The sequence below is a fragment of the Hemitrygon akajei genome, chromosome 3, assembly GCF_048418815.1.
Source record: "Hemitrygon akajei chromosome 3, sHemAka1.3, whole genome shotgun sequence".
NCBI lineage: Eukaryota > Metazoa > Chordata > Chondrichthyes > Myliobatiformes > Dasyatidae > Hemitrygon > Hemitrygon akajei.
The window spans coordinates 64,159,442-64,173,499 of record NC_133126.1 but is presented as its reverse complement, the minus strand read 5'-3'; the positions used below and the strand labels follow the sequence as shown (position 1 = coordinate 64,173,499).

Below are 14,058 nucleotides of genomic sequence, written 5' to 3'. Positions count from 1 at the left end.
TCAACCTGCGTAGCAGCTTTGAGTGTCCTATAGACTCGATCTCTCTGATTCTCCACCCTGACAAGAATTTTACCATTAATACTATATTCTGCCATCATATTTGACCTACCAAAATGAAGCACCTCACACTTTTCTGGGTTGAACTCTATCTGCCACTTCTCAGCCCAGTTTTACATCCTATCAATGCCCCTTTGTAACCTCTGACAGCCCTCCACACTATCCACAACACCCCCCCCCCCCCCCAACCTTTGATCAATAGTGTAGCATGGTTAATCTAGTTAACTTGGACACTGCATCCCAGCTGTCTACACGAAACACAAGCCAGTATGCAAGCCAGGGCAGTGCGATATTGAGAGTAAGCTGTTGCCAATGTAGCAAGTTCCCCTCCACAGCTGATTAACCTGAAGGAATGGCAAAGACCGATACAGTTTGACATCAGTGATGGCATAGGAGTTGCCGTACCACATTGAACTCAACATAGGACCGCTTAGACTCCTGCCCTGGATTTTTTCTTGGAGATTACTCCCAAAGCATTCCCCATGAGTGGGTTATAGCCACAAGGCAGCAGAGGTTTGAAATCAGTTTTTGCCTTCTCCTAGATGAGCTGTCAACCATGGTTGACAAGCCCCATCTACCCAAAGCATTTGATTTTAAGATGTTAGTAACCCACCTTTGCTCCTCCTCCTGTCAGTAGAAATGGTTCTGCCGGGCTTGGTAGCTTGACAAAGGAGATGGTTATCAACTTCAGGTGAACTCACACCCCTCTTTTACATCAGCAGCACAGCAGTGGAAACTGCAAGCAATTTCAAGTTCCCAGCAGTGCACATCTTGCACATTTCATGGTCCCAGAACACATTCTACACAATCAGGAAAGCTCATCAATGCCTTTACTTTCTGAGCAGCCAGAAGAGAGCAGGCGTATCTACATCTATACTCATATCATTCTACAGAGGCACAGTATGGAACATCATAATAAGCTGCATCACTGCATGGTACTGAAACCCCACTGCAGCGGACAGGAAAGCTCTACAATGTGTAGTCAAAACTGCCCAACACATAACTGGTACAAGCCTACCCACCATCAAGGGCATATATGCAGAAAGGTGAAAGGATTAGTAACATCACAAAGGATCCCACCCATCCTGCTCATGGACTGTTTGTCCCACTCCCATCAGGGAGGAAGCTATGTAGCGTCCATGTCTGGACCACGAGACTCAAAAACAGTTACTTTCCCCAAGCATTAAAGCTAATAAACACCTCCACCCACCAACCCACCTCATCACCACTACTTTATTATTATATCTTGTCAGTCATCTTATGTACAGACACTCCTGTGCCTAGCATCACTTTATAGACACACACTTCATAGAGCAGGTCAAAGGCTAGGAATCCTGTGACATGTAACTCACCTCCTGACTCCCCAAAGCATGACCACCATCTACAAGGTTCAGGTCAGGAGTGTAATTGAATACTCACCACTCGCCTGGATGAGTGCAGCTCCGTCAATGCTCAAGAGGCTTTATACCATCCAGTACAAGGCAGCCCACTTGATTGGTACCCCTTCCACAAGCCTACAATTCCTCCACCATCAACGAACAGTTGCAGCAGTGTGTACTATCTACAAGATGCACTGCAACAACACACCTAAGTTCCTAGGCAGCACCTTCCAGACTCATGACCACTGCCATCTTGTATGATGAGAACAGCAGATAGCTGGGAACACTTGGAAATCCCCCTCCAAGTCACTCACCATCCTAACTTGAAAACATATCACCATTCCTTCATTGTCACTGGGTTAAAGTCATGGAACTCCCTCCTTAACAGCATTGTGGGTATACCTACACCTCAGGGACTGCAGCGGTTCAAGAAGCCAGTTCATCACTACCTTCTCAAGGGCAATTAAGGATGAGCAATAAATGCTGGCTTAGCTGGCGATGTCCACATCTCATAAATGAACAAATTTTAATTTTTTTAAAAAAATCAATGTATTTATATGTATTGCTTTTTTGTTATTGTGCTCTTTTAATCTTATTGTGTTTTCTTATGCTGCATTGGATCTGGAGTAACAATTATTTTGTTCTCCTTTACAACTGTGTACTGGAAATGATGTAAAAACAATTTTGAATGCATAACTTTAATCCTACTTACACAATATCTCAGTTGGCTAAGAATGCTAAAAATGTAGAATAACAGAAACAAGACTTTCTTCCCCAGGATGCTGAGTGACAACCTGAGAAAGCAATAAATATTTATAGTAAATTTGGAATTACATAAAGGTTAATGACTGAGTCATTTAATCATAATAATGCAACAAGAGCAGAAGATGGAGTGAGACAAACAAAATACACACAACCATATTTGTGTAAAATATATCTTTGTCTTGACTGCAGGGACCACTTTATTATCTGAAGACAACAAACAGACTGGAGATAAAACTCTTACAATTTTCTCAAATTTAACTTCTAATACAACTTGTTTACTGCCTCTACTGGATTACCAAATTGTTGACCAGCAAACAAGGTAGCATCCAGCTATAACTCAATAATTTTGAAGCTTATATTCAAAGTACTTTAGAAATTCCCATGGAACCATGTTTCAGTATTGAAGGCAGCAACAGAAAGAATTTCACATCATATTGTAGTCATCTTCAGACAAAATTATCATAAGATCAATTTACTTAACTACAATGTTTCTCAGCAAATAAATTCTTTATGATTTAAGCATATAAAGAATAAGATTTACTAGCATTAATCACAATGAAGTGCAATGAAGATTATTTTTGTAACTTTAGAAATTTAGTGATATTCAGCTTCCATATAAATAGAGAAAATTCAAACAATTCTGAAGGTAGAAGTTTAATTTACATAGTGGAGAATGTTGAACAAATCAGTAGATAATAGTCAAATTTTCAAATGGTCATAAAATGCCATAAATAATAATTCAACTGCTTTTAAATAGGGGGAACAAAACATTTTAATGGATTAGTCAATACCATTTCAATCTTGGATAAGGTGCACTATTGGGACCTAATGATAATATTTAAGCACATTATGTCATTCTTGTAAGAAACATTGGAACAGATCTTATAAGTAAGTTTAAGAAAGCTGATATAGAATTCTGTTCTGTGCAATTCTGGTTTGCAGATTAATTCTGCTAAAACATTTTTGCTGAAAAGGAGGCTAAACAGCAGCCTGTACCATCTCTAACGTGAAAGTTGATGCACAAAAGATCATACAAAAGCAAAGCATCAAATGGTATTATTGTGAAGTGTCTTTGGAGCTGCTGAAAAAACCATGTGCATTAACAACGTTCAAATACTTGGATCACTGATCAAGTTTCAACATGGTTACTGTCACGATGAAAAGGTTGTAGCTTGTTCAGAAGCTGAAATACAAAAATTGAAAGTTAATAATGTAGAAAGGATTGTAGAAAAGCACACATTTTCAATTTTAATAAAAATAATTAGATTTATATTATACCTGTTCGATTCTGGTACCTTGTTCTTGCTTTAGCCCTCTCCTCTGCATCAAAGTACCACACAGTTATGGCATATCTAGAATACAGTGAATTTAGTTTCAAAATTTGTCTTAATTTCTCTATCTTTATAAAATCATTTGTGCTCCTCCCATAGGTTAAAAAAAAACTATTTTTAACATTGGTGATTTGTCTCCATACCAGATGAAGAATATTAAATAGAAACAAATCACCTGCTGGGTTTTCTATTCCTTCCTCAGCATTTAATTTATTAAAGGACCAGGCACCAAAAGACATCTGCTCCTGCTTTACATAACTTGGAGACTAAACTTTTATAGCAGTTCACACTATTTCAGGTGTATAAATCTTAAAATTACATAATGGAAAATATGAGATAAGTGTCATGGAGAATTTGAGTTGTGGTACTTTTCTTCCCTGCTTAGGAGCAAATATTCGCCATCAGCCTGCAAAAAACAACTGACTGTTTCTTTAAAAAAAATGCAAAAAAACTGAAAACAAAAATTATCAGCTCAGGCAGCATCTATGTGGAGGGAAACAAAACTAATGTTTCAGATTATGAAATCCACGCAACTTGGAAAATGTTCTTCAGAATTCTGATAAATGTTTGAAAGAAGAGGAGTTCTGCTTTCTTTCTTTCAATTTTTTTTTCCATTGAGGAATTGACTATAGTCTCTGCCAAGAATTTGCTTCAAATTTATTACTGATCATACTCAGAGTTGAATTGGGAATTCTGGATCTCAAATAAATCGTCTGCAAGTAGGGAATATACAACTGTGAGATAGTAATAAATATCAAATGCAATTTCCTTCATCATTTTAAATGATCTGTCTCAAAAAATATTTCAATAATTGTTAAAAATGAAGGACAGAGTTTGTTGAAAATTCTTGATGTAAATTTCACTTCAAACTTACCAAAACCAGTTACAACATTAATTTGTCAGTGCAACCTTTCAATGTGCAAAGTAGATGCTATGTTTGCTTATATAACAGCGACTACACTTTCATATATTAGTCTATGGGTTATATGAAAAGGCAGTGTAAAATCAAACCTATTCTTCAGTGCTGAAGATCTATAACTATATCTGACATTTTTTGGGTGAAAAATCTGAAATTCATACAGATATTGTCACAGGACCAGAATTCTGGTTGAAGTGAACATGTCACGTTTAATCAGAAGTCCACACAGCAGATCAGCATTTCTGAATCTGTGAGTAATGTGACTTTCATTCTTATACTTACTTTCATCTGTGATCCTTTAATCTGGGAAATATCGGGTATTATTAAGAGCTCTACTATACAAGAACATTTATGTATCAAACTTCTTCCAAAGCACAAATGAAAAAATAGATCTTCTTAGCTTGAGCAAGATTTTGCAGTACACAGAAATTAGCTTTCACAGAACTGTAAAGTCTACAAATGTAACATACAGATCAGAAATTTTATAGTCACTTAATCGAAAAACTGAATACGATGGTCATGAAAGCTAGATTATCAATTATTAATCAGTCATAACTATTAGCTCTACTTCAAGCCTGCAAAATATGTTTAAGTTCTCTAAGAGCTAACAGTTGAACAAATTACTAAGGATTTTTAGATACATGGAAACTTTGTATGGCTGGTTACAGTTACCTTTGAGGGACCAAAACAGGGACATACCTGACAGAATATGTTGGTTGTACTTCATGTGGATTTCTTCGATCAGACCAGAACAACAACAATCTATCAAAAATCGGTTCAACATCAACTACATAGGACTTTCCTTCTGGAGCTATTCGAAGAATACCACCGTCAACCTAAAATGTGCAACAGACTTGCTAAGAATTATGCAATCTAGGAGAAAAATTACATCCAATTTTAGAGTGAACTTTTATCATGATTACTGTTCCAACATAAACTTGGTTAATTTCAGAACATTTAGTCGCAGGTAAACAAATTAAACCTATAATAGATGCTGTTGAGCAGAAAACATTCAATACTGCATATATTAAAATTAAAAATACACTCAAAGCATAAAATGACACTGAATAGTTTCTTCCAGGAAACTACCCAGCCATAGTAATTGCTGTCAGATATCCAGTACAGATAGACTATGATAGTGGAATCATTGCCAGTTTGCAAGTTTTCCCATTTTTCAATATTGTGATTTTCTCTGGAGATCAAAATATGGACTGGAAGATGTCTGGGTCAGGCATAATATGTGCAATGTGCCCGACCACCACAAACTGAAAAGTTCAAACAACTTACAGATTCAGAAGTCATTTAACATTTTCTTTGTGAGCTGCAGGCACTAAACATGCAATCTGATGGTCTGATAAGGCCACTACATGAAATCAATTGACAAAGTATTCAGCAGAAAGAAGACAAAATAAACTGCAGATGCTGTTGCAAAGTATGAATGCAGAGCTAGTTAAAAAAAGTTATTTGGGAGCAAAAAGAACCAATACCAATTTATTTATTTACTGAGATACAGCCAGCCCTTTGAGCCACACTGCCCAGCAATCCCCGATTTAACCCTAACCTAATCATGGGACAATCCATAATGACTAATTAACCTACCAACCGGCACATCTTTGGACTGTGGGAGGAAACTGGAGCACCCTGAGGAACCCACATAGTCACAGGGAGACCATACAAACTCCTTACAAGCAGCGGCAGGAATTGAACCCATGTTGCCTGTAACTGTAAAACTTTACAGTTACCATGCCACCCCAAGTAGGACAATGTGTAATATGCATGTTTTACGCATTTTATTTTGAAAGCTGTGAATGAATGCAAACACAGGACCTTCACTTAGCAAATGCAGAGCTTGAGATCATGGCAGCCTTGTTTGTAGTAAGCGCCAGATTTAGAAAGCAAATTGGGTCTGTTGAAACTTTCTGCAGAGCTAGAGTTATTAAGCATTTGGCAAGGGCCAATACAAAGTTTGGTTTTAGCGAAGCAGATACTGTGGGAGCAGCCATAGTGAGTGGAACAGAGATGGAGTGGAGAACTGAGGCTTTGGCAAGAGGCAGAAGCTAGGTTGGCAATTTGTCAAGTTTGTTTCTTTTCATTGTTAGTGCCTACCTAGAGTAGTGTGAATGGATCCTAGGAAAGTGGTGCACTCCTCTTACAAGATGTGGGAGATCTAGGACACCTCCAGTCTTCCTGATTGCTATATCTGAAAGAAGTGCTTCTGGGTGCAGCTCTTTACAGGGAGCTAGAGCTGGATGACCATCAGCATATTCCGGAGAATGAGGATAATTCAGAAGAGTTACACAGAAGTACTCACACCCAAGTTGCAGGAGGTTGGTAGCAGAGTGACCGTCAATAGAGGGAAAGGGAATGGGCAGATAGTGCAGACTATCTGAGTAACCCATGGCTATTTCCCTCAGTAATAAATACAGTGGATTCTGGTTTATTGGGCCATTAGTTAATCGGGACAGCCGCTTATTTCAGACAACTCAAACAACAAAAATTAATTGAGAAAATAGCTGGGATTTCTTTCATTTATTTGGGACTATGCCGTTTAATTGGGACAGGAGAGTGTTGTTGAACAGTTTTGATTTAGCGACAGTCGTGCACTTGCGCGATTGTTAGACACTACACTGTGCTTAAAGTGAACAACTTTTAAATAATGTCAGCTGCATGTGTTTTGTGTTCAAAAAGCAGTGATAGTTGACGAGAAATAAGCTGTAAGAATATTCAGAACTGTTTTGCTCACTGCATTTTCAAGCATTCAAGCTTGGAGATGCCAGAAACGGCTGGGGTGAAAATTAAACATTTCACTACTTCAGCAACTTTAGAACTACAAAGATTTAAGGTATCAATAATCATCTTGAATATTACGATAAAAATAATGATTTGGAGGATGCAATCATCGAAAGCATTGTATGAAGAAAGACAGTCCATTATCTGACCAGGTGCCTGTGTTGATTTTATTTACAATCACAAGAATGCAGCAGTGTATAATGGTAGTTTGTCTCTTTTATACCTTTAATATTTCTATGGAACTTCAGCTAATTTGGGCAGCCACTTAAGAGGGCCAAAATGTACTGGCCCCGATACATTCCAATTAACCAGAAACCACTGTATACCACATTGGATATTGTTTGGTGGGGTGGCCTAGCAGGAGAAAGCCTGGTAGGTCTCTAACCTGGTCTCTGACCTAAGTCTGGATCTGCGGCTCAGAAGGGAAGGGGATACAAGAGAAGTGCAGTGGTGACAGAAGATTCAATAATTAAGGGAACAGACAGAAGCTTCTATGGACGTGAAAGAGGCTCATGGATAATATGCTGCCTCCTAAGTGCCAAATCGGGAATATCTCGGATAGGGTCCATAGCATTCTTAAGGGGGAAGGTGAGCAGCTAGAAGTTGTGGTGCATACAATATTGGTACCGACGATATAGGTAGGAAAAAGGAAGAGGTCCTAAAGAGCAAATATAGGGAAAGCAGAACATCATGAGTGGTAATCTCTGGATTGCTGCCCATGCCACACACCAGTGAAGGTAAGAGTAGTATGATATAGCAGGTGAATATGTGGCTGAAGAATTGGTGCTGAGGGCAGCATCTCAGATTTCTGGATCATTAGGATCTCTTCCATGGAAGGTATGATCTCCTGAACTCAAGGGGGACTAATATACTTATGGGTAGGATTGCTAGAGTTGTTGGGAAGAGTTTAAACTCAGTTGGAGAGGGATAGGAAGCACAGTGTTGGTCAGAGGATGGTGCAGTTGGTGTAATGGTAGATGCAAATGTGTAGAGACTGAAAGGGATAGGCAGTGGATATGGCATAATTGTATTATTTGTATGTGTAGAAATGAGTCTGCTTTAATATGAGAAGTATCAGGAACAAGGCTGATGAAATTATAACTTGGATCAGTACATGGAAATATGACTGTGCAGCCATTACAGAGACTTGGCTGTCACAAGGGCAGGATTGGCTGCTGGATGTTTCAGCTACTTAGATTTTCCACTAAATAGGAGGGAGGTAAAAGAGGTAATAAAGGAGGGACATCATGGAGGGATTTTCTACAGATTTATTATGGGTGGAAGTCAGAAATAGAAAAGGAGCAATCATTCTTTTGAGAGTATTCTATAGTTTCCACTCTCACCAATATAAAGAGACAATGAGGAGCATATTTTTTTAAAGATGTAAAAATAACAGAATTGTTGTCATAGATAACTTCAACTTCCTTAATATTGATTGGCACTTTCTTAGTTTAGATGGGACGGAATTTGTTAGATGCATCAAGGAAGAATTCATGAAAAGATAAGTACACAGGCCAACTAGATGAGAGGCCATACTGGGTCAAGGCAATGAACCTGGTCAAGTGACAGATCTCTTGGTCAGTGAGCAGGTGGGAGGGTGACATAGTGACAACTCCTTGACCTCTACAACAACCTTGGAGAGGGACAGGATCAGACGTATCAGAGAGAATTTAATTTAGTCATGGTAAATTATGATTGTATTTGGCAGAAACTATGAGCAGTTGTACTCAGTAAAATGCAAGTGGAAACGTAGAGGTTTTTTCAGGGAGCAACAGTAACTCAAATAGCCATGTGTTACAACAGGTTTACATCTCTGAATGTATGACATGCTGAACCGTGAAGTGGATGTGCTACAGCAGCAAAAGACCATGAATATATACTCAGTGGCCACCTCCTGTACCTAATATAGTTGCCAATGAGTGTATAGATCAGTGAATCTATAATTCTTTAGTAACACAAGCAATTCTACAGATCCTAGAGATCCAGAACAACACACACAAAATGCTGGAGGACAGCTTCTATGAAGGGGAATAAACAGGGGAATATCTTGGGTTGAGACCCTTCATCTTGGTAGGCAAACTACTAGAAAGGATTCTTAGAGACAAGATTTACATACACTTGGAGAAGCATGAGGGTTAGTTAGCAAGGTTTTGAGAGGGGCAGGTCTTGCCTCTTGAGCCTGATTGAATTTTGATGAATTGATAAGCAAACTGATGAAGGTAGAGCAGTAGATCTGGTGTATATGGATTCTAGTAAGGCATCCGCCGAAGCTAAAGATAAAATTCCTTACAGTAGGCTCATGTGGAAAATCAGAAGGCATGGGATGCAAGGAAAATTTGGCTGCACAGAAGGCACAGAGTGATATTAGATGTAATGTTTTCTACCTGGAGGTCGATGACTAGAGGTGTTCTGTAGGGATTTGTTCTGAGATCCCAGTATAAGATGAGAAGAGGCACTGATAGGAACAGATAGTCAATGCCTTTATGGTGGCAATAGCTAATACAAGAGACCATAATTTTAAGGTGATTGGAGGAAAATATAGAGGGGGATGTCAGAGACAGCTTTTTAACAAAAAATACACAAGTGTTGGGTGCATGAAACATACCAGTTGTGGTGGTAGAGGCAGATACATTGGAGACATTTAAGAGAAAATGGAGGGCCACATCGGAGGGAAGGGTTGCATTGATCTTGCAGTACGTTTAAAGATCAATACAATATCGAGGGTCGAAGGGACTGCTGTGTTCTTTTTTCCATGTTCAAATAAGAGATGGATGGCCAGCACAACAACAGTATTCCATTTTGGATATTGTTGGGGTGGGTGGGGGGGGGGGATGACTTAACAGAGGAAAGTCATAGCCATCAGGTTTGACTCTGATCAGAAAGTAAGTGGGGAGCAAAGCCAAGCAGTGGTGATAGGGGATTTGTTAGTTAGAGAAGCAGAAAGGAGCTCTGTGGATGAGAATGAGATTCCCAGATCATTATTTGCCTCTATTAGGTGAGAGGGTGAACAGCAAGAGGTCATGGTCTATGAAGGTTCCGATGACATAGGTAGGAACAGTGACATGGTGAGTTCAGGGAGTTAGGTGCCAAATTAAAGGGCAGGACCTCCAGGGTTATGATCTCAGGAGTGCTACATGTACCATATGGTAGTGAGGCCAGAAATAGGAAGATTATACAATTTAACATGTGGCTAAGGAATTGGTGTAGGAGTGAGTGTCAAATTTTTGGATCATTCGGCTCTCTTCCAGGGAAAGTGGGATCTGTACAGAAGAGACAGTATGCACCTGAATTGGGGTGGGGGGGGGGGGGGGGGGGGGAGTCTCATACTCTCAGTCGCTTCACGCCACGGAAACTGGCATAAGCACCAGCCTGATGAGCCTATAAGGCTCGGGACAGACTTTAACTTTTAAAGCTTTTAAGTGCTTGTCAGAATAAAAGGTAAAGAAAACAAATGTAGGGAACCCTGGTTTTCAGGAGATATTGAGACCCTGGTTAAGAAAAAAAAAGGAGGTGCATAGTAGGTGGAGTTAGGTAGGAACAAATAAGGTGCTTATGGAGTACAAGAAATGCAAGAGAACACTTAAGAAAGAAATCAGGAGGGCTAAAAGATAGCATGAGGTTTCCCTAGCAGACAAGGAAAAGGAAAATCCCAAGGGATTCTACCAATAACTTAAAGAGCAAAAGGATTACAAGGGACAAAACTGGACTCCTGGAATATCAGTATGGTAATCTATGTGCAGAGCCAAAAGAGATGAGGGAGATCTTAAATGAATTTTTTTTGCATCTGTTTACACTCAGGAGATGGACACAGAGTCTATGGAAATGCGGCAAAGTAACATCAACTTCATGAATCTATACAGATTACAGAGGAGGCATTTTCTCTCTTGAGGTAAATTAGGGTGGATAAATCCCCAGGGCCTGACAAGATGTTCCCACGGACCTTATGGCAGGCAAGTCCAGAAATTACAGAGGCCCTACCTAGCAGATATTTAAATCATCCTTAGTGACAGGTAAGGTACAGAGGATTGGAGGGCAGCTAATGTTGTTCCGCTGTTTAAAAAAGTTCTAAAAATAAAAAGGAACTTATAGGCTAGTGAGCCTGACATCAGTAGTTGGAAAGTTACTGGAAGGTACAAGGGACCAGATATATGAGTACGTGGATAGACATGGATTTACTAGGGATAGTCAGCATGGCTTCATGCATGATAGGCTGTGTCTAACCAAACTCAGAGTTTTTCCAAGGAAGTTACCAGGCAGAAAGGCAAGGCAGAGGATGTTGTCTACATGAACTTTAGCAAAGCAATTCTGCATGGGAGGTCGATGAAAAACATTCAGTCATTCGGCATTAAAGATGAGGTAGTAATCGGATTAGATATTGGCTTTGTGGGAGAAGCCAGAGTGACAGTAAATGGTTGCCTCTCTGATTAGAGGCCTGTGACTACTGGCGTGCTGAAGGGATCAGTGCTGGGTCTGTTATTGTCTTCTAAATCAATGATCTGAATGATAATGTGGTTAAATGGATCACCTACCTACAGGAAAGATGTAAATTAGATTGATAGAGTACAGAGAAAATTTACAAGGATGTTGCTGGGGCTGGGAAATCTGAGTTATAAGGAAAGGTTGAATAGGTTAGGACTTTATCCCTTAGAATGTAGCAGATTAAGTGGAGATTTGATCAGGGTATACAAAATTAAGAGGGTATAGATAGGGTATATGCCAGCCTTTTTCCACTGAGATTGGGTGGGATTATAACCAGAGGTTATGGGTTAAGTGTGAAAGGTGAAAAGTTTAAAGGGGAACATGTGGAGAAATCTCTTCACTCAGAGGGTCATGAGAGTGTAGAATGAGCTATCAGCACAAGTGGTGCATGAAAGCTTGATTTCAATGTTTAAGAGAAGTTTAGATAGGTACATGGATGATAAGGGTATGAAGGGCTATGGTTCCAGTGCAAGTCGATGGGAATTGGGCAGTTTAAATGGTTTGGCATAGACTTGATGGGCTAAAGGGCCTGTTTCTGAGTTGTACTTTTTTATGACTCTATACGAGGGGTGATTGATAAGTTTGTGGCCCAAGGTAGAAGGAATCAATTTTAGAAAACCTAGTGCATTTATTTTTTCAACATAGTCCCCTCCTACAGTTACACACTTAGTCTAACAGTCGTGGAGCATACGGATCTTGGACCTCCAGAAAATGTCCACAGATGGGTGATTGATAAGTTTGTGGCCTAAGGTAGAAGGAGATGAGTTATACAGCTCTCGTTACATGCACATGCAGGTCAACTCAGTGATTATGCAGAAAGTTTGAAGTTAATAATTTCAAACTTTCTGCATAATCACTCAAAGAGTTGAACCGGGAAATTAATGGTAGGGGACATGGAGATGGCGGAAATGCTGAACAAATATTTTGTATCAGTTTTTACAGTAGAGGACACTCAAAATATCCCAACACTGGATAAACAGGGGGCTCTAGGGGGAAGAGAAGCTAACTACGATTCAAATCACCAAGGAAATGGTACTTGATAAATTAATGGGACTGAAGGTGGATAAATCCCTGGACCGATGGCTTGCATCCTAGGGTCTTAAGGGAAGTGGCGGTCGGGATTGTGGATGCATTAGTGATAATTTTTTAAAACTCGCTGGACTCGGCAATGGTCCCGGCAGATTGGAAAAATGCTAATGTAACTCCTTTATTTAAAAAGGGCAATAGACAGAAGGCTGGGAATTATAGGCCAGTTAGCCTAACATCTGTGGTTGGCAAAATGTTGGAATCGATAATTAAGGAAACAGTAACAGGGCATTTGGATAAACATAGCTTACTAGGACAAAGTCAGCATGGCTTTACAAAAGGGAAGTCATGTTTGACAAATTTGTTGGAGTTCTTTGAGGACATAACATATAGGGTAGATAAAGGGGAACCAGTGAATGTGGTGTATTTGGACTTCCAAAAGGCATTTGACAAGGTGCCACACCAAAGATTATTACTTAAAGTAAAAAATCATGGGATTGGGGATAATATTCTGGCATGGGTGGAGGATTGGCTTTCTAACAGAAAACAGAAAGTTGGGATAAATGGTTTATTCTCAGACTGGCAGTTGGTGACTAGTGGTGTTCCGCAGGGGTCGGTGTTGGGACCCCAATTCTTTACAATCTATATTAATGATTTGGAGAAAGGGACTAAGTGCAACGTATCGAAGTTTGCTGATGACACAAAGATGGGAGGGAGTGTAATGAGTGCGGAGGACATTGAAACCCTGCAGGGGGACATAGATAGGCTGAGTGATTGGGCAGACATTTGGCAGATGAAATATAATACTGACAAGTGTGAGGTCTTGCACTTTGGCAGGAAAAATAATAGAGCAAGTTATTAATTAAATGGAGAGAAACTGGAAAGTGCTTTTGTGCAAAGGGATCTGGGGGTCCTGGTGCAGAAAACACAAAAAGTTAGTATCCAAGTGCAGCAGGTGGTCAAGAAGGCCAATGGAATGCTGGCTTTTATTGCTAGGGGGATGGAGTATAAGAACAGGGAGGTCTTACTGCAGTTGTACCGGGTATTGGTGAGACCACACCTGGAGTACTGCGTGCAGTTCTGGTGTCCATATTTAAGAAAGGACATACTGGCTCTCGAGGCAGTGCAGAGAAGGTTCACTAGGTTAATTCCAGGGATGGGTGGGTTGATGTATGATGAGAGGTTGAGTAGATTGGGACTCTACTCATTGGAGTTCCGAAGAATGAGAGGCGATCTTATTGAAACATATAAGATTGTGAAGGGGCTTGATCGGGTGGATGCGGGGAGAATGTTCCCAATGATGGGTGAAACT

At 39.8% G+C, this 14,058-nt stretch overlaps 1 protein-coding gene across 3 annotated transcripts in view; it reads right to left on the bottom strand.

Annotated features, from left to right (window-relative positions):
* Window positions 1-2,357: 2,357 nt before the first annotated feature.
* Window positions 2,358-14,058, bottom strand: part of egln3 (egl-9 family hypoxia-inducible factor 3) — a 45,289-nt gene continuing 33,588 nt past the window's right edge. For 2 of the 3 annotated variants that reach the window (XM_073040031.1, XM_073040032.1), the window contains exons 3-5: window positions 5,151-5,287; window positions 3,480-3,553; window positions 2,358-3,384 (exon numbers count right to left, since the gene is read on the bottom strand). In XM_073040031.1, the coding sequence (XP_072896132.1) occupies window positions 3,353-3,384; window positions 3,480-3,553; window positions 5,151-5,287 (243 nt within the window). In that variant the 3' untranslated portion in view covers window positions 2,358-3,352. Of the gene's footprint in view, window positions 3,385-3,479; window positions 3,554-5,150; window positions 5,288-14,058 lie in introns of those variants that run through there. The other variant, XR_012098252.1, reaches the window with a different exon arrangement.